The 18,537-nt window shown below is 36.8% G+C and overlaps 1 protein-coding gene across 5 annotated transcripts in view; it reads left to right on the top strand.

Annotated features, from left to right (window-relative positions):
• The window catches only part of LOC111176757 (uncharacterized), a 36,414-nt gene that overhangs the window by 3,201 nt on the left and 14,676 nt on the right, over positions 1-18,537 (top strand). For 4 of the 5 annotated variants that reach the window (XM_089920288.1, XM_089920287.1, XM_089920286.1 and 1 more), the window contains 9 exons: positions 166-318; positions 878-994; positions 9,695-9,825; positions 10,215-10,331; positions 12,479-12,577; positions 13,594-13,713; positions 14,825-14,896; positions 15,039-15,190; positions 16,710-16,816. In XM_089920288.1, the coding sequence (XP_089776414.1) occupies positions 9,792-9,825; positions 10,215-10,331; positions 12,479-12,577; positions 13,594-13,713; positions 14,825-14,896; positions 15,039-15,190; positions 16,710-16,816 (701 nt within the window). In that variant the 5' untranslated portion in view covers positions 166-318; positions 878-994; positions 9,695-9,791. The remainder of the gene's footprint in view (positions 1-165; positions 319-877; positions 995-9,694; positions 9,826-10,214; positions 10,332-12,478; positions 12,578-13,593; positions 13,714-14,824; positions 14,897-15,038; positions 15,191-16,709; positions 16,817-18,537) is intronic. The other variant, XM_022577562.3, reaches the window with a different exon arrangement.

The raw sequence follows: 18,537 nt of genomic DNA, 5'->3' as shown, positions 1-18,537 counted from the left end.
AATTTTTTTAATATTCACAAAAAAATGGAAACAACCTAAATGTCCAGCAGTATGGGATTGCCTAAATACATTATGGTATAATCTATATGGATAAAAACTATACATTGTTTTTATTATTTTTTGCGATACGCGGGCCTCTCACTGTTGTGGCCTCTCCCGTTGCAGAGCACCGGCTCCGGACACGCAGGCTCAATGGCCATGGCTCACGGGCCCAGCCGCTCCGCGGCATGTGGGATCTTCCCGGACCGGGGCACGAACCCGCGTCCCCTCCATCGGCAGGCGGACTCTCAACCACTGCGCCACCAGGGAAGCCCTCTTGTAAGCACTTTTTACTACTGATATGTAGTCCTGAATACACATATATATGTATATATGTGTGTGTGTATATATATATATATATGTTTTAAGCCAAGATATTTATATTTTTTCAGAATCCCAAAAAGTAGAATTTTTGTTTTTTGAATGAATAGTTTTAAAAGTGTCTCAGTAATTTGGGATGGTATCACTTTGTCTAACATGTGTATATATATACGTTGAACATTTTGAGCTGAACTGAATAGGACCCAGCCTATCTAATCTATTGGTAAATTTTTAAAAATTCTTTCCTTATTTTCTAATAATCATGGCTGTAGTTACTAGGAGTACAAATGACTTTAGCAAAAATACTGAAAGGTTTTCATTTCTTATATAAATCAGTCTCAGTCTACATGCTTTAGGCACTTGAAGGAGTTAATAAACACACGTCCACAGACACACACACATACATCTTAATCCTGGTGTGTTGCTATAGACTAACCTTTTAATTTTTCTTTGCATAAAAATCATTCTGTTACAAAGTTTTAATGCAAAACACATACCTCACCTCTTTTTACTTTAGAGATGAGTGATCAAGAAGGGACTTATTCCATCCTGAGATTTCTTCGGTCACCTTCGGAGTCACAAAATAGATCAAGGCCTGGTAGTGCCTAAAACCCTGGCAAGACTGACGGAAAAGGTAGATGTTTGAAGCAACTAGATTCACCCATCTCTTATGAATTGTCAAACTTCTGACATTAGAAATAAAAAGTTCCTATCTATATTCTAGGTTCTCAGTAATATGAAACCATAATGGTCTTTAGTATCTTTTGTTTTTAATTTTGTGAGAATGGAGAAATTAATTCTTTTAAATTTGAGAAGGTAATATAATTTTTTAAAATAAATTTATTTATTTTTGGCTATGTTGGGTCTTCGTTGCTGTGCGCAGGCTTTCTCTAGTTGCAGTGAGCGGGGCTACTCTTCGTTGCAGTGCGAGGGCTTCTCATTGTGGTGGCTTCTCTTATTGCGGAGCACGGGCTCTAGGCACGTGGGCTAAAGTAGTTGTGGCTTGCAGGCTTCAGTAGTTGTGGCTCGCGGGCTCTAGAGTGCAGGCTCAGTAGTTGTGGCACACGGGCTTAGTTGCTCCACAGCATGTGGGACCTTCCTGGACCAGGGCTCGAACCCGTGTCCCCTGCATTGGCAGGCGGATTCTTTTTATTTTTGCGGTACGTGGGCCTCTCACTGTTGTGGCCTCTCCCGTTGCGGAGCACAGGCTCTGGACGCGCAGGCTCAGCGGCCATGGCTCACGGGCCCAGCCGCTCCGCGGCATGTGGAATCTTCCCGGACCGGGGCATGAACCCGAGTCCCCTGCATCGGCAGGTGGACTCTCAACCACTGCGCCACCAGGGAAGTCCCAATAGAATGTTTTCATTCGAATTTGGTCAAGAGAAATTCATGAGGACTTTTTTTTTTTTTTTTTGGCCAGACCAAAAGGCTTGCTGGATCTTAGTTCCCCGACCAGGGATGGAACCTGGGCCCCCAGCAGTGGAAACGTGGAGTCCTAACCACTGGACCGCCAGGGAATTCCCTCATGAGGATTTTAAAAGTAAAGGACAGACTAGAGTCTCAAGAAAACATTGCAGGGGCTTCCCGGGTGGCGCAGTGGTTGAGAATCCGCCTGCCAATGCAGGGGACACAGGTTCGAGCCCTGGTTCAGGAGGATCCCACATTCCGCAGAGCAACTGGGCGTATGCGCCACAGCTGCTGGGCCTACGCTCTGGAGCCTGTGAGCCACAAGTCCTGAAGCCTGGGCGCCTGGAGCCCGTGCTCTGCAAAGAGAGAGGCCACCGCAGTAAGAAGCCCGCGCACCGCAAGGAGGAATGGTTCCCGCTTGCTGCAACTGGAGAGAGCCCGCACAATGTTAATTCTTAAGGGAGGAGACATTTGGCTCAGGTCACAGATCTTTTTCAACTTACCCGTGAATCCCAAGACTCCTGTTGTTAAAAGGAGAAAGAAACAGAAGATTCCAAGAATCACTAGAGTGGGAAAGCAGGCAAATGGAACTGAAGACCCTGCCCGGAGAGAAAACAAAGAGGCTGAGGGGACCAGCAGGGGAAAGACTGAGTTACAGGGCTTAGAGGGGGACGCTCCGTAAATTCAAGACCCTAACTCTCGAATGTCTTCAAACCTGAAATCATAAATTGAAAGGGATACTGGACAATTTGAAACATCAACGGACTGAGAGTTGCCAGGGTTCTACTCCCTATTCTGCTACTATATACCTCTGAGGGAAGTCACTTATTCTATCTTTACCAAAATAATTCTTTGATTTATGAATACAAAGTGAATACTAGATATGAGGACTTGGTTTTTGAGATGCAAACATACTTCTAAATAAAACATATCTAGGGCTTCCCTGGTGGCGCAGTGGTTGAGAATCCGCCTGCCGATGCAGCGGACACGGGTTCGAGCCCTGGTCTGGGAAGATCCCACATGCCGCGGAGCAACTGGGCCCGTGAGCCACAACTACTGAGCCTGCGCGTCTGGAGCCTGTGCTGCGCAACAAGAGAGGCCGCGATAGTGAGAGGCCCGCGCACCGCGATGAAGAGTGGCCCCTGCTTACCACAACTAGAGAAAGCCCTCGCACAGAAACGAAGACCCAACACAGCCATAAATAAATAAATAAATAAGTAAAACATATCTGTATAGTCAATTTTATTGACCCATAATCAGAAGATATTTATTATCCTGTAAATATCATATGCTCGCATATATATCCATCATTTTCTCATTGGAGCCTCACTACAGTTCTTCAACAGTAGAAGAACTTATAATTCCAAACATGTATCAAATAATGTTAATCAAATATTGTTTCTTGAAACTTCATAAAATGAGTGGATATAGACATCAGGAGATTCACAATTGTTTCCAAATTGAAAAGCAGTAATTTTCCTGCTTGATTTGCTCAGTTATGAATTTATGTATATAGCACCCAAACCACATTAATTATCTGGAATATACTAAATATGGACATCTCACTTTCAATACCATTTTTTTTGTTTAGATTATAAGATATAGTTTAAGCAACCTCATGAAACTGGGCAGGCTAACTTAGTTATTTGCGGCCGTGGTAGGCTGAGCAATTGGAGGACAGGTAAGCTAGGTCCTCTACATAAACTTTACCTTTTTCTTCAGGTGATTCAGTTCTTGTTATCTTTGTCCGATTGGACTTTGTAGCGTATATTTTCGCTTCTGCGTAAATTAGCTGCTCTTTTGTCTCTGGAGATTAAAAGAGAGACGTGGTTACCACGCCATAGTCACACTGTTTCTTGGAAAGCATGTAAGTTATCAGTATGTGTGAAGGGAGTTGACAGAATAGGATTTTTTCCAAATCGAGGAGATCTATATACTTGTTTTCTTCTTACCATGTAAAGTCCATCAGGTAAATCTTTTAAGTAACAAAATCTTGAAAAAGAGTTAGACATAATGTGCCATATGCTAAATTATAATGACATTCTTTAGAAAAATTATTTAACAAGGAAAAGAAAATAATATCAGAGTTCAGTAGGGACTGGAAGAAAAAAATACTCACTTTCTGCATCTGCTTCTTGGAAGGGATGTGTTTCAACTCTGCATATCCTGGGTGTTTTTCATTCATCTCTAAACATTTTTGAGATACAATTCTAAGATACAGACATCAACAGGTTTTTTTGAAACTAAGTTTTCAGGTTCTGTCTTTCTGAGTTCTCTGTGTATTATTGAAATCACTATTTCATACCATTTAAATACTGATGCATGATTTTACTTCTGCAATTTTCTTCCAAGAAAGATTTTTGCCTCAGATTATTTTCTTTCCCATTCCTAAACTTATCAGTTACCAGCATCTCTTTAGATGTCATTTCACCTGTTACCTGGAGTTCTCCAAATGTGGTATTTAACTTTAAAAGGGTAACAGTGCTATGATCTATGAAATGTTTATACTACACTTAAAAACTGTCCCTATCCAGAAAAATAAAAAGATAATTTTTATGAGTCATTTTGTATTGTAAAGATAACTAGTGTTACATAGTAGGTTATTCTAAAATTTCTCTTTCAGGAGTTCTCCTGATTTTTTTTCTATTTATCTTCACTCTTTCTTTTATGATTAAAGATAGTTTACTTTCCGTGATCTCCTGAAGAATCTCTTCCAACAAGTTGTTAAAAATGAAAGCCCTACAATTGGGATGCAAATTAGTTTAGTTGTACTCTTGTGGGGTGTGTAGCATTGTGCCCGTAATATTTGAAGGCATAGGCTAAAAGCAACCAATTCTCCTTGAAATATTAACTTTACTTGCAAATTTTTTGAAAAGTTAATTTATTTCAAGTATTTCAAATATCATTTTTATAATCAAAGCAATTTATATAGAATAGAATTCTGATAACACAAAAAGTTTTTAAATTCTTATGTTCACTAGTTTGCCAGCGTATCATCAAATAAAACACTTTTTATATATTTTATTTCCTCAGAGAATTATGCCCTGTTGTTGTCTTTTATACTGATGAAAATATATAGGCCTTCGTGTGTTCATAATATTCACTTATAACATTTAATAGTTTCCCACAAGATAACTTCTCGTAAGAAAACATGATTGTGCAGAAATAGGTTTATAATGCCTTTAAAAATTCTTTACCAAGTCTGTAATATCTCAGGAATATGGAAGCTATATCACATAAATAAGAAAATTCTAGATTTGGATGTGAAATAGAGAAACACACTATTATACAGACAAGAACAATTAATTACTGATTAAATAATTATTTTATTATTCATATCCTGGCTTCATCGATGTGACCATTTGCTTTATTAACTCAGTTAATCTGAGAGATATCCTGAAATATTTTCTAACAGTGCTATCAGTTATATTCAATGGTAAACCATGAAAAAATCTGAGGTAATTTACCTTGTAAAGTGAGTTTTAAACCTGAATGGGTTAGTTCTTTTTCTACAAGATTAAATTTACTGGATTACTTTTTAAAATCTCTATTCTTTGTGCTCTGTATACGCACTAGTAACGATGAGATAAGCTGAGAGCGACAGCTATAGATACAGTTGGTGATACCTGTGTCAGTGTGGTAGTTTCTGCTGGAATCTGGACCCAATGGAAGAGGTGAACCCCAGTGGGCGAATGGCACAGTTGTGTGAGCTGTAGCTCAAGACGACTCTTCTGGGCTCTATATGTTATTGGCTCTTGTTATCAAAGAAGCTTCAGTGTTTGCCAGCTCTTCATGAACATGTGAGAAAGCAGTTCATATTTGTACTTCAGGCTTCACAATTTGCATCTTCTACGGAGAAAGGCAGTTTTTAAGCAAGGGAGATGAATGGGCAATATAATTTAAAGGGCCATGCCCATTTTGCACAGAATTCAACACTGAACTTAAAAAAAAAAAAGCACCAAAAAGGCCACCATCACCACTATGACCACCACCAAATACTATGATTCTAAATATAATCCCTGTATAGATTAGACACTAGTTTGGGCTCTAAATAGAAACTGTATATAATGGGATATTTAAATCCATCTTCTAAACTATGCTAGTGTTAGCTAAATGGAAATATTAATACATGAATACTAATAGTCCATTATTCTCCACAGTTATCTGAAGGAGATTTTCAAAAATAAAAGTTTTAAGATGTTAAGTTTTATTAGATGAAGAGCTAGTCAATCCCTGGTTCCTTTAAAATATATCTAAATTCAATTGCTTTATTCTTTGAAACATTTTTTTCAGAACATATACTTTTTACAGTCTGTTTTTTCAATTCATTCCAATACAAGTATACTCTATATTCTCTAAATATACTCTCTCTATATAAACTTCAGGTTTTGAGGTTTTTGGTTCCCTTCTCCTTCAGTCTGTACTTTAATTATAAAGAGTAGAAATATATTGGCTTCCCCCTTAGTGGTCTAAAGTGGCATTTCCAAAGTGTAATGGATAAACGGTGACAGTGCAGTTGGAATATATATGTTTCAACTCAGTAGAAAAGGATTGATAGCTTTATCTGTTTTCACCGTTCAATAATGGTAAAAAACACAATAAAGAAATGTATTTCAATTGTGGATTCCATTCCTTCAAAAATCCCACTTTAGACTGGTACATTTGCAAGAGTTTTACATTGAGTTCTAGTATGGAGAAATGATGACAAAAGAAAAACCTATTTTGATGTAAAAACAAGTTGTTACGGAAATTTTCAAACAGAATGAGTGTAATAAAAAAATAACCCTATGTAGCCTGAGAAAGAGGAATATTATTTATGTTCTGGCTATATGTTCTTTCTGGCTTTGTTATAGTCCCTTCTTATTCTTGTCTTGCTCTCTCAAACTGCTAGAGACTTCATCTAAAACAACCATCTGGTAAGCTCAACACTCAACACCACTGTAATTGGAATATTAGAACTTGAAAACATTTGCTTAGGCCTTAACTTCTCACATTTGGAAGTCCATCAAACATTTCCATTTCTTCCTAATCACTAACTTTCTGCACTTAAACAAAAAGTCAGTTCTCTGATCTACTTCTTTATCATTTTTCTTTACAATATTATACCTCTTTACAGCAATTTTTCTTTTTTAACCAATGATATAATGTAATAATTATTTTCATCATGAAACATATATGCCCCATTATTTCTCAATAGTTCACTAACTCTTTAATCTTTCATATTCAAAATAGCTCTCTTAGTCTTTAGTACGATTATGCTTCACCTTACAAATTACCTTCTTGCTTGTAGGTGTTTCCCTTTCATCACTTTAAATATGTCTTGCCACTCCCTCCTGGCTTGCAGAGTTTCTGCCGAAAGATCAGCTGTTAACCTTATGGGTATTCCCTTGTATGTTGTTTTTCCCTTGCTACTTTTAATATTTTTTTCTTGGTATTTAATTTTTGATAGTTTGATTAATATGTGTCTTGAGTGTTTTTCCTTGGATTTATCCTGTACGGGACTCTCTGCTCTTCCTGGACTTGATTGACTATTTCCTTTCCCATATTAGGGAAGTTTTCAACTATAATCTTTTCGAATATTTTCTAAGTCCCTTTCTTTTTCTCTTCTTCTTCTGGGACCCCTATAATTCAAATGTTGGTGCGTTTAATGTTGTCTCAGAGGTCTCTGAGACTGTCCTCAATTCTTTTCATTCTTTTTTGTGTATTCTGCTCTTTAGTAGTTATTTCCACTATTTTATCTTCCAGATCACTTATCCATTCTTCTGCCTCAGTTATTCTGCTATTGATTCCTTCTAGAGAATTTTTAATTTCATTTATTGTGTCTTTCATCATTGTTTGTTTGCTCTTTATTTCTTCTAGGTCCTTGTTAAACGTTTCTTGTATTTTCTCCATTCTATTTCCAAGATTTTGGATCATCTTTGCTAGCATTACTCTGAATTCTTTTTCAGGTAGACTGCCTATTTCCTCTTCATTTGTTTAGTCTGGTGGGTTTTTACCTTGCTCCTTAATCTGCTGCATATTTCTCTGTCTTCTCATTTTGCTTAACTTACTGAGTTTGGAGTCTCCTTTTTGCAGGCTGCAGGCTCGTAGTTCCCGTTGTTTTTGGTGTCTGCCCCCAGTGGCTAAGGTTGGTTCAGTGGGTTGTGCAGGCTTCCTGGTGGAGGGGACTAGTGCCTGTGGTCTGGTGGATGAGGCTGGATCTTGTCTTTCTGGTGGGCAGGACTGCGTCCGGTGGTGTGTTTTGGGGTGTCTGTGACCTTATTATGATATTAGGCCTCTCTGCTAATGGGTGGTGTTGTGTTCCTGTCTTGTTAGTTGTTTGGCACAGGGTGCCCAGCACTGTAGCTTGCTGGTTGTTGAGTGGAGCTGGGTGTTAGTGTTGAGATGGAGATCTCTGGGAGAGCTCTTGCTGATTGATATTATGTGGAGCTGGGAGGTCTCTGGTGGACCAATGTCCTGAACTCACCTTTCCCACCTCAGGCCTGACACCTGGCCGGAGCACCAAGACCCTCTCAGCCACACGGCTTTTGGGAAGTCTGAGGTTTTCTGCCAGCATTCAGTAGGTGTTCTGTGGGAGCTGTTCCACATGTAGATGTATTTCTGATGTTTTTGTGGGGAGGAAGTTGATTTCCACCTCTTACTCCTTCGCCATCTTGAAGGTGACACCAGATTTTTCAATTTAGAGTCAGAAAGTAAACAAAATAAAAATGAATTACAATGTAGGCGGACAATCAGTGTAGAATATTTTTTATAAAATCTCTGCTATCTCTACCCTTAGTTTACTGAGATTTTTTTTTTTTTTTTTTTTTTTTTTTGTGGTACGTGGGCCTCTCACTGCTGTGGCCTCTCCCGTTGCAGAGCACAGGCTCCACACGCACAGGCTCAGCGACCATGGCTCACGGGCCCAGCCGCTCCGCGGCATGTGGGATCTTCCCGGACCAGGGCACGAACCCTTGTCCCCTGCATCGGCAGGCGGACTCTCAACCACTGCGCCACCAGGGAAGCCCCTACTGAGATCTTTGAATGAACAGGAATGTTATAATATTCTTCTTGGTCAACCAACCTTGTATTTCATACATTAAAAGATAAAATGTGATATATTTTTAGGATTATCTGTAAGACCTTTTGATCTAAACTGGACATAGGAACGTGGGAAACTTATGACCACTGCCTGTATCTGAGGCATCTTGTGTGGTTTTGCCTGACTCACACATACATTAGTTTCTATGAGGTTATAGCCCCGATAAGAGTCTTAGGTCTATTTTTGTTTGTGTACAATATCTATTTATTCCCACTACAAATATTGAACTTTTTTCACTTGAGCAGTAAAGAGCAAAAGGTAGATTGTCGGTGGCTACCCAACCATATTTATATGAATAGAATTTGTTTTTCCTCTGAAACAAAGTCAGGGTGGGGGTAGTACCAAAAAACCTTAAGCCAAACTGTCACTATCTGGACATATAGTTTTTATTATGTGATTTCTCTCTTCAAATGCCTTTTTATATAAGCAGTCATTTAAATCCACCTTTGATGAACAGACATGTTATTTACAGCATTATTCCTTTTTAAAATTCCTCTGGTTGTCTAGAACCTTATTTTCCATATTCCTGTGTCTTCCTTTACTGCATACTCAGTTCTCATAAAAATTTTCACTCTAGACTACTCAGTTATATTATTTATGACAGTGGCTTTTCCTAATTTATTTCTGGAGTGATGGACTATTACCTGTACAAACCAGACGGTATTTAAAGGCTTGTTGTACATAGTTTAGTTAAGTAGATGTGATTTTATTTTTGTATGCCTATTAGAAAATATCCAGTTAGAGATTCATATTTCCTCTGTGGTTTTTACCAAACTAAGTTAGTTTCATACAACTGTAAGTAGCTGTACCACCTGAGGCTAGGTCTGGACTTGTCATCAACTGTAGGAGGATAGTGGAAGAAATATCTCTTCATTCATCCGCCGACAACTTTGTAAGCTCTCCTTCACCTTTGGGATAAAGAAATCATCCAAAAGTCTCCACAATGTCAACTGCTTCAGACTGTGATCAACCTCCAGGTATTTTTTTAAAATCTAAATGTCCTGTGCCATTTCAACGGAAATAGAAGTTTTGTTGTTTTTGTTCGTCAGAAGTGCTGGTTATGATTATACTAGGGGCATTGTATTTTTAATATTTCCCACATATACCTGAAAGAGTGCTTTTAAATATATTTAAAAGAAATAATTATCTATTTCCTGGCTTGATCCAAAGTGTAATCAACCAGTTTAAATACTTTTAGGAAAGCTGGATGGGCTGTCGAGTGGAAATGTGTTTTGAGTATCTTTGATTTTACTACTACTATATTTGTATTTCTAGTGATCTTTGAAAATGGTAATGAATCTCTTAAGTTCTAATCTCACTTGCTTTACAAGGTTATAAAGTAATTATATATTTTCTATGCTAAAAGAAAACACAGAGCAGACAGAGACAATCCCTATTGTGGATGTGGAACGGCCTCTTGCCCTTCCTCCTCCTCCACCTGAGGATGAATGGCGCCCGATTCCTGAGCACACCAATGTGGATGGTAAAGTAGATATACCAGATTTTATTCATTTACGGTCTCTTTTTGTTATCTTTAGATACATCTTCCATTTTATGTTTCTCTACTTGTTACTATTTGGAAATTTTAAAATTTAGAGAAAATACAAAGATTAAAACATTTTCAAAACATATATAGAGGGCTTCCCTGGTAGCGCAGTGGTTGAGAGTCCACCTGCCGATGCAGGGGACGCGGGTTCGCGCCCCGGTCCGGGAAGATCCCACGTGCCGCGGAGCGGCTGGGCCCGTGAGCCATGGCAGCTGAGCCTGCGCGTCTGGAGCCTGTGCTCCGCAACGGGAGAGACCGCAACAGTGAGAGGCCCGCGTACCACAAACAACAACAACAACAACAACAACAAAACATATATAGAAGTAAAACGAAAGTGTATTTTCTGACAGGTTTGAAATTTTCATATATTAAAGAGCATAGTTAAAGATGAAAGAAGCCATTGGTCCAAATTTAGATTTGTTTTCTCACATGAAACTGAGGGACTTAAGCTTGTTCAAGGTTTAAAACTCAGAAAATTTGTAAAAAAGACAAAGAAAGGTAGAACCCTATTACATGATGCCTCCTTTTGATCATAATTAAACTTAACATGTTTTAATAGAACAGGGTTTTCCAAGCTCGGCACTAATGACATTTGGGGCTAGGTAACTCTTTGCTGTGGGACACTGTTTAGTGATTGTAGGATGTTTAGCACCATTCTTGGCATCCATGCACTAGATGTCAGTACCACCTGCCCGTCAGTTATGATGCCAAGAATTTCTCCAGATATTTATTAATGTCCCCTGGGGAACAAACTTTCCTCTGGTTGATAACCACCAAGTTATATGATTCAGAAAATTAAAGAAACGGTTTGGGTATTAGTCATGAATATAACCATTCTCTTGACAGCAATTTTTTACCTTGTTTCAGAAGGTAACAATATTTCTTTTTTACACTGGAGTAAATATCTTTTTTACACTGGAGTTTATACATTTATTTTGAAATATCTTTTTTACAAGAAATATCTTTTTTACACTGGAGTTTATACATTTATTTTGGAGGGAAATAAACTTACCAATAGAAGACTATTAACAATGATCTCTGAAAGTTTAGTTTCTAGAATGTGGGGATGTAGCATATTATTTTTGTGAAATTGAATAAATTATAGATGTTGTTTGACCTAAAACCAAATATCATCCTTTTAAAACATTCACTAAGATTTATTCTGTAATTCTTTATGAAGGGAACGTACTACTAGTCATGAAGTTCAAAGAGTTCTGTCTTAATAATAACACAGATTTAAAATTGTTAAGCATTTCTCCATCTGATCATATTAATGAGGATAACGTAATCTGAACTGAAATTCTGTGTCTGGTTTAAGGATATTTAATAATGCCTGTATGTAGAATTTTCACCTGTGCTGGAAGTCCCCAAAGACACACTCAGGTTTAACGTTTCACTAGGAGAACTCGCAGGACTCCATACAGTTGTACTCCTAGCTGAGATTTACGACAATGAATGGCTGACAAGCATCATCAGCAAATGGAAAAGGCACATGGAGTGAAGTGTTGCGGAGACCAAGCTCAGGCTTGCAAGGGTGCTCTCCCAGTAGAGTCACACAGGTCCCACGAATTCCCCAGCAACAAGTTGGGACTATGTGTCACATGTTGCCAACCAGGGAAACTCATTAGAGAATCAATGTTCAGGGTATTTACTGGGGGTTAATCACGTAGGCAGCTTCCAGCTGGCATGTAACAAAATTACAGACTTCCTGAAGGAAAGCAACGGTTCAGCACAAGCTATAGTGTTTGCACAAACAGTGGAGACATGGTAAGCCGTGCCTATCAATTAATGGTTGTGGAAACCCTACTGAAGTAGGTTTCCAGATGCCAGCCAAGGCCAGCCTTGTAAGCGGGCCTTTCAGGATAACAAGTCAGGTCTGCTACTTTAATTCTTTTCTGCACATCCTCCAAAATAGTTTTTTCCCCCTGTCATTCAGCCTAATAGTTCATAGTAATTCACACATTGGGCATTATTTTTCAGAAAATGTGGGCATTTTAACCATAATAAAAGGAAAATAATGATATTAGTCTTTCAAATAGCAGGAGTTTACATTATCTCTGATTTTCACTCACTCTGTTTCTTAGCCTCTCGTTTTTCCTTCTCTCTATGTGGAATAACCCCTGTGATCCTGGGAGTGTTCAGCCTGCTGCTTTTGATGTTGTGTGGATTCTTTGGTTTTCAGTGTAAGTCTGACCTATTGGGAGAAAAGAAATAATAGACTATTTGTCAGATGATCATATTTCATTAAGCCATTCCCAGAGAATAGTTTTTGGTAAATGTTTTATTGCCATACTGAATGGAGAACAGGAAAAAATGACATGAAAGTATCACAACTTTTTACTATATGAATGAATTTAACCTTGTGAGTTCTCAGTAACCACATTTTTTTTTTCCAGGGAAGCTATATTGTTGAAATCACTGCAGAATTTACTGAGTGTAATGATTATTATCAGTATTTTGAAAGTTAGAAGTTACTATATATTAAGCTCGATGAATTTGTAACTGTCTTTATGTTGAAAATAAAAAGGAATTTTTCAGTTTGTTCAAACTGCCCATTCCTGCAGCATCCTAAATTAGATCAACAGAATGTTTGGATTATTATTAAAATTGTTCACAACTGGTTATTTTAAAATAGTAGTTTCTCCATTGTAAAGCAATTATACTCCAATAAAGATGTAAAAAAAAAAGCTAGAAAGAAGTTACAGATATTTTCAGTAAATATTTCTGGTCTGTAAGTGTTTGCAGCCAAGGTTATTTAAAGATAATAAAGACTTATGAATATGGAAAAAAAATACTAGTTTCTCATTAATAAAGTTAGCGTGAAATTCAGAATTCTAAAATTTGATTAGGAAGTGAAATTCTACACATTACATCAAGGCATGATGCCAAAAGATTCATTTGAGACTTGGCTTTTGCTGTTGTCATCTATTTTAATTCAATTGAACCGCTGTCCTGTTCATATAAACACACATTTAATCTTATAAGGAATTAGGATGATATTTTAGATTTAGGCATAGACTTTAGAAATAATAGTGGATAAATGAAAACATACTTAGCCAAATATCTTTTTGCAGTTTTTGAAAACATTTATGGGGAACTTTATTAAAGATCTACTATAGAAATTAAGCTTCACAATCTAATACCCTACTGTTTCATAACTGAGCATGTGTTTTATACTCATCTGGAATTCTTGTTCCAGACTTTCAAAGTGTTCAGGAATCAGAGAGCAAGATGAAGAGCCTTATCCAACAGACTGAGTCTTTGCAAAACAAAGAGGAAAACTTTCTTCAGGTCCTAAAAGCTCTTGAGCAAAATAAAGGTAATGTTAGAGCTAGAACAAACTATCTTTAGATAGTTTAGAATGCTAGATTGTTTTCCTTGTTGCAGCCATAAAATGGTTGGTTGCATAATGCAATGGGAGCTAATAGAGCAGCATGGTGGTTTTGATGGTTTCTTGCCTCTTAGTTCTTCATGGATATTCTGAAACTGAGTGTCTCACATTTACCAAATATAGCCTCTTGTATTAATTAATTCATTCATTCATTCAGTTAATCATTCACATTTATTCAGTGCACACCAGATGCCAGCCACTTGGCTGGTGATCAAGGATAAATACAATATGAACCCTGCCCTTGGGAGGCTTAGAGAAAATATATAGACCAAAAATAAACCAAAGTTTCAAGGTGTGCAGTAGATGTGCAAGATGTTCAGGGAGCATGAAAATGGAAGAACTCAAATATCTGAAAAGCAGTGGTGTTTTCATAGTTTCTGAGTGCCTCCTAAGGAGAGGCACTTACAATAATAATCATAAAGCTGCTTTTATGCTAATTAAATTATGATATAAAAATAGTCTATGTTGTGATAAATAAATATTTTACAAAGGTCTTGCATTAAAATGTTAGGGTTTTTTTTTCCCTTGAGGTATTGAACCTATAGTGAAAAATTCAATGAACCGTCTGAAAGTCCATTAGTGATTCGTTATGTTAAAAGACTGGTTTCTGTTTTTTTTTTTACTGAGATATGATTGATGTATAACCTTGTGTAATTTGGAGGGGTACAACATGTGTGTTTGATACATTTATATATTGCAATATGATTACTACAATAGTGTTAGCGAACGCCTTTATCATGTTACGTAGCTATCATTTCCTTTTTGTGTTGACAATTACGTTTTAATCTCTTAGCAACCTTGTGCTTACAGTCCAGTAGTGCTGACTGTAGTAACTAAGTTGTGCATTTTAAAAGGATGGTCTCTAAGCAGCTGATTACTTCAGCCAGAGATGAAGCTAATGAAGTAGGGAAGGGAATTGGACTAAAATTATCTGTACGTTTTGCCACTTGATCATTATTATTATTATGACTCTTGCACAGTAAAAAATCAGATGAAATGTGTATTCCTATCTAATGTTAAGTCTTGTTGTCTTATATAGAAATCTTACAGCAGCTTCAAAAACAGAATGAGTATATCACTGAGGCTCTACAAGAACTAAACGTGGAACAAGGTAATTTGGAAGTGAGAAAATTCCGAGTACATAGTAATTTTTAATAACAGCCTCATTCTTTGAAGTGGGAGAACGTGTGAAGACATGAGGCCTTGTTTGTGAGGTTCTGTGGGCTCTGAGTTGTAAATGTTTTCTTTCCTAGGAGACAGGTGTGGACCTTCTCTGAGTCACTGGGTACAATACAGAGACCACTGCTACCACCAAACCGTGCAAATTGTTTCTTGGTTAGAGTGTTCGGATCTTTGCATCTCTTTGAATGCTACATTTTTAAAGACAGAAAGGAGTAGATTGATGGTGAGATTGTAGTTCATTCTTTACTTCTGGGATAAATGTATAGTAGCCACCAGGAGAAGGAAGGGCTCACCTGCATCTCTGAAACCAGGGTAAGGGGCACTCTCCTGCTTCGTTTTCCACTCATCTTTCCCTGGCCTGCTCCACATCAACACACCTTTCTTTCCTAACACACCATGCATGCATTCACTGCAGAAACACTGCGTTTGCATGCAGAATTCTTCTCTCAGATGCAACCACGGCAAACTACTTCATGTCCTTCAACTATTTATTCAGTTGTCACCTTCTTAATGAGACCTGCCCCGGCAACCTTACTTAAAATTGCAACCTGTGTCGGGCTTCCCTGGTGGCGCAGTGGTTGAGAGTCCGCCTGCCGATGCAGGGGACATGGGTTCGTGCCCCGGTCCGGGAAGATCCCACATGCCGCGAAGCGGCTAGACCCGTGAGCCATGGCCGCTGAGCCTGCGCGTCTGGAGCCTGTGCTCCGCAACGGGAGAGGCCACAACAGTGAGAGGCCCATGTACTAAAAAAAAAAAAAAAAAAAATTGCAACCTGTGTACCAGTGCCCACCCCACCGCCAGACCCTCATCTGTGCTTTTAGGCATTCTTACCCTGCTTTAACTTTTTATAGCACTTGTCACCTTCTTATGTATCATATCATTTACACCTATGTTTTTTACTTCTATCTGGCCCACATTCCCCAGAAGTAGGGATCTTTCTCATTTTTGTTCAATGATATATCTCAAGCTCTAAGAATAGGCACAACATTAAATAAATGATAAAATAAGAAAGTAATTCATATCTTGGTGTGGTGTCTTCTTAAATATAAAATTTTCTATTATAATCATCGCTTACTATTCAGTTCAGAAAAAATAATATTTACCTAGTAAAAGTATGGTAAATTTTATCTAGTAAAAACTGTGAAATAACTATGTCAAAAGGATACAGGAAGTGAGAAGATAGGGCATGAGACTAAAAATTCTGCCTTCATAAAATAGGAAGTCATAGAACTAATAAAGAGTTAGGAACAGTTAATTGCCTCTGGAGAATGGCATTCATTGAAGGAGGAAATGACTACTATTTTGTATATATCAATATTTAGCATCATTTGACTTCTAAAACCAAGTGCATGCATTTGTGTGATAGATTTAAAAAATATATGTAAGTGTAAAATATCGGATGAAATTACAATACAGTTAATGCTGTGCCCTTTCTTTTTACAACTTAAATATTTCTAAAATACACTGGGGAAATAAAAACCTTTATCATTACTGGAACTAAGCTAAAAAAATAAAATAAAATTTTCTATTAGCTCTGTCTTTTTTTTTCTTCTTCTTGGTGTTTAATTCCTGGTTTAAGAAATGCACAGATGCTGAAGAACTGAAATATTTTTTAATGTTTTATTTATCAGTGGGCATATATAGACTGCATTATTTTTATGATTCTTTAGACACAAGTTCTATATTTTTATCTCTAACGCACTCTTAGTATTAACACCTTTGTGTATTTTGGTTCCATATAGTACATCATGAAGTTACTTGCAGCAAATCACACTTGGCTTGGCCTGTCTTATAATGAAGAGGACAATCAATGGAAGTGGGAGGATGGCTCCCTTCCTTCTCCTGGCCTGTAAGTTTCTGGTATAAAATCCAATTCCTTACTCCTTTTTCAATGTCTTTGGCCTAAAGAGCTTGAGGAAATAGAGAAGATCCTTTGGCCTAAAGAGCTTGAGGAAATAGAGAAGATCATTTCTCTTCTCGAAGAGGGATTGAATTTAGACCTCTTTATTTCTTGTTTTTATTTCATACTATACTGTCAGCAATTTTGTAAATCATAAAGTCACTTAGATATTTCATAATTAGCGTAAATATACCCTTATTATTAGATGAGCTGAATGATTACAATTTCAGATAAGAAATATAATGTGGGGAAGAATATCGTTAGTATGAATATGGGGACCTCTCTGGTATTTTTATTGGGAAGAAGTATATATAAAATTGTCTTTCCTCAGCCAAATAATTTGGGATTTTTTTTTGGTTTTAAGTACTTATTTTTCTATTGTTATTCAGAAACATTGCATTAGACAGCTATGGCAGAAAAAATATTTTCAAGCTGTTTCATCACTGTGTGCCAATCTTAGATAATATTTCAAAGTTTGATAATTTTGATAGCTGATTATTTTTATTTTGTTCCTTTAGGTTATATTATTATTATGTTTAGTGAGGCTGTTTTTCTTATAACTTATAATAATACTTTTGACCATTTTATAATATTTACCTTTTATTTCTTGGTATGATTCCTTATATATTAAGTTTGTGACTTCTCTGCACACATATCTTACCAGTGTTTTCCTTTAATAATTTGTCCTTTTAAGTTTATTTGCTTTTATTATATGAACAAGTGGTTAACACTGAAGTATAATGAGATTGTCTTTGTTCATTTGAAATTTATTTTAAGACATAAGGTAGAAAGCTGAAACATGTACATGTATGTTTAAATGTAGATATAATTGTATGTCTCTCTATGTGTATTTCAATTAAGTAATCAATTGTCAGTATTGTTTAAATGATTCATTTTACTTTCATCACTGATTTTAATGTCATTTATCATATGCTAAAATTTAATATTTAAATAATTTTAGCCTTTTTACATGTCCCTTAAGTATTTCATAGTTTGTATAAATATTTTATGTGTAAATATTCTTGAATATTTTCCCAGCCTTGCCTGCACTATTGCATCAAATTGTTAGTCTATTCTAACTTTATTGTTGATCATTTTAATTACTGGAATTTTGTAACTTGAAAGTTTTCCTCTGCTTCAAACCTTGTACAATGTTTGGAACATAGAACATTCAATAGGTATGTTGAATTAATGAATGAAATAACATATGAAATATTTTGGCGATTTAATATGCCCAACACAGTTCAGAATTTTTTTTCTAGCTCCTTTGGCATTTTTAAAAGAAATGTACTATGCATTTAATAAATCACGAAATAAGCTTTGCCTTTTTTTTTTTTAGATAGTACTGAACAACCAGCTTTGCTCTAGAGTTGATGAAAAATAGTCTTGTTAACATGGATCTAAAATGCTCTTTATAATCTAGACCTTTAGTAAAGGACTAAATTCAATCAGCATATTTGATAACATCTGCCCTCTGGCATTTATATCAGTGGTAAATTAAAGTAAAATGTGAATTAAAGTAAAATGAACATTATCAGAGCAGAGGCAAGTGTCCTGAAATATTACACATACAGTTAACCCATGAATAATGCAAGGGTGTTAGGGGCACTAACTCCTCCATGTAGTGGAAAATCTGCTTAGAACTTACAGTCTACCCTTCTATAGGCAGT

The sequence above is a fragment of the Delphinapterus leucas genome, chromosome 11 (genome assembly GCF_059928025.1).
Source record: "Delphinapterus leucas isolate spDelLeu-1000000601 "Yukka" chromosome 11, BTC_Dleu_Yukka2, whole genome shotgun sequence".
Lineage (NCBI taxonomy): Eukaryota > Metazoa > Chordata > Mammalia > Artiodactyla > Monodontidae > Delphinapterus > Delphinapterus leucas.
Note: the sequence above shows the minus strand (reverse complement) of the source record. Positions and strands in the feature narration are given on the sequence as shown.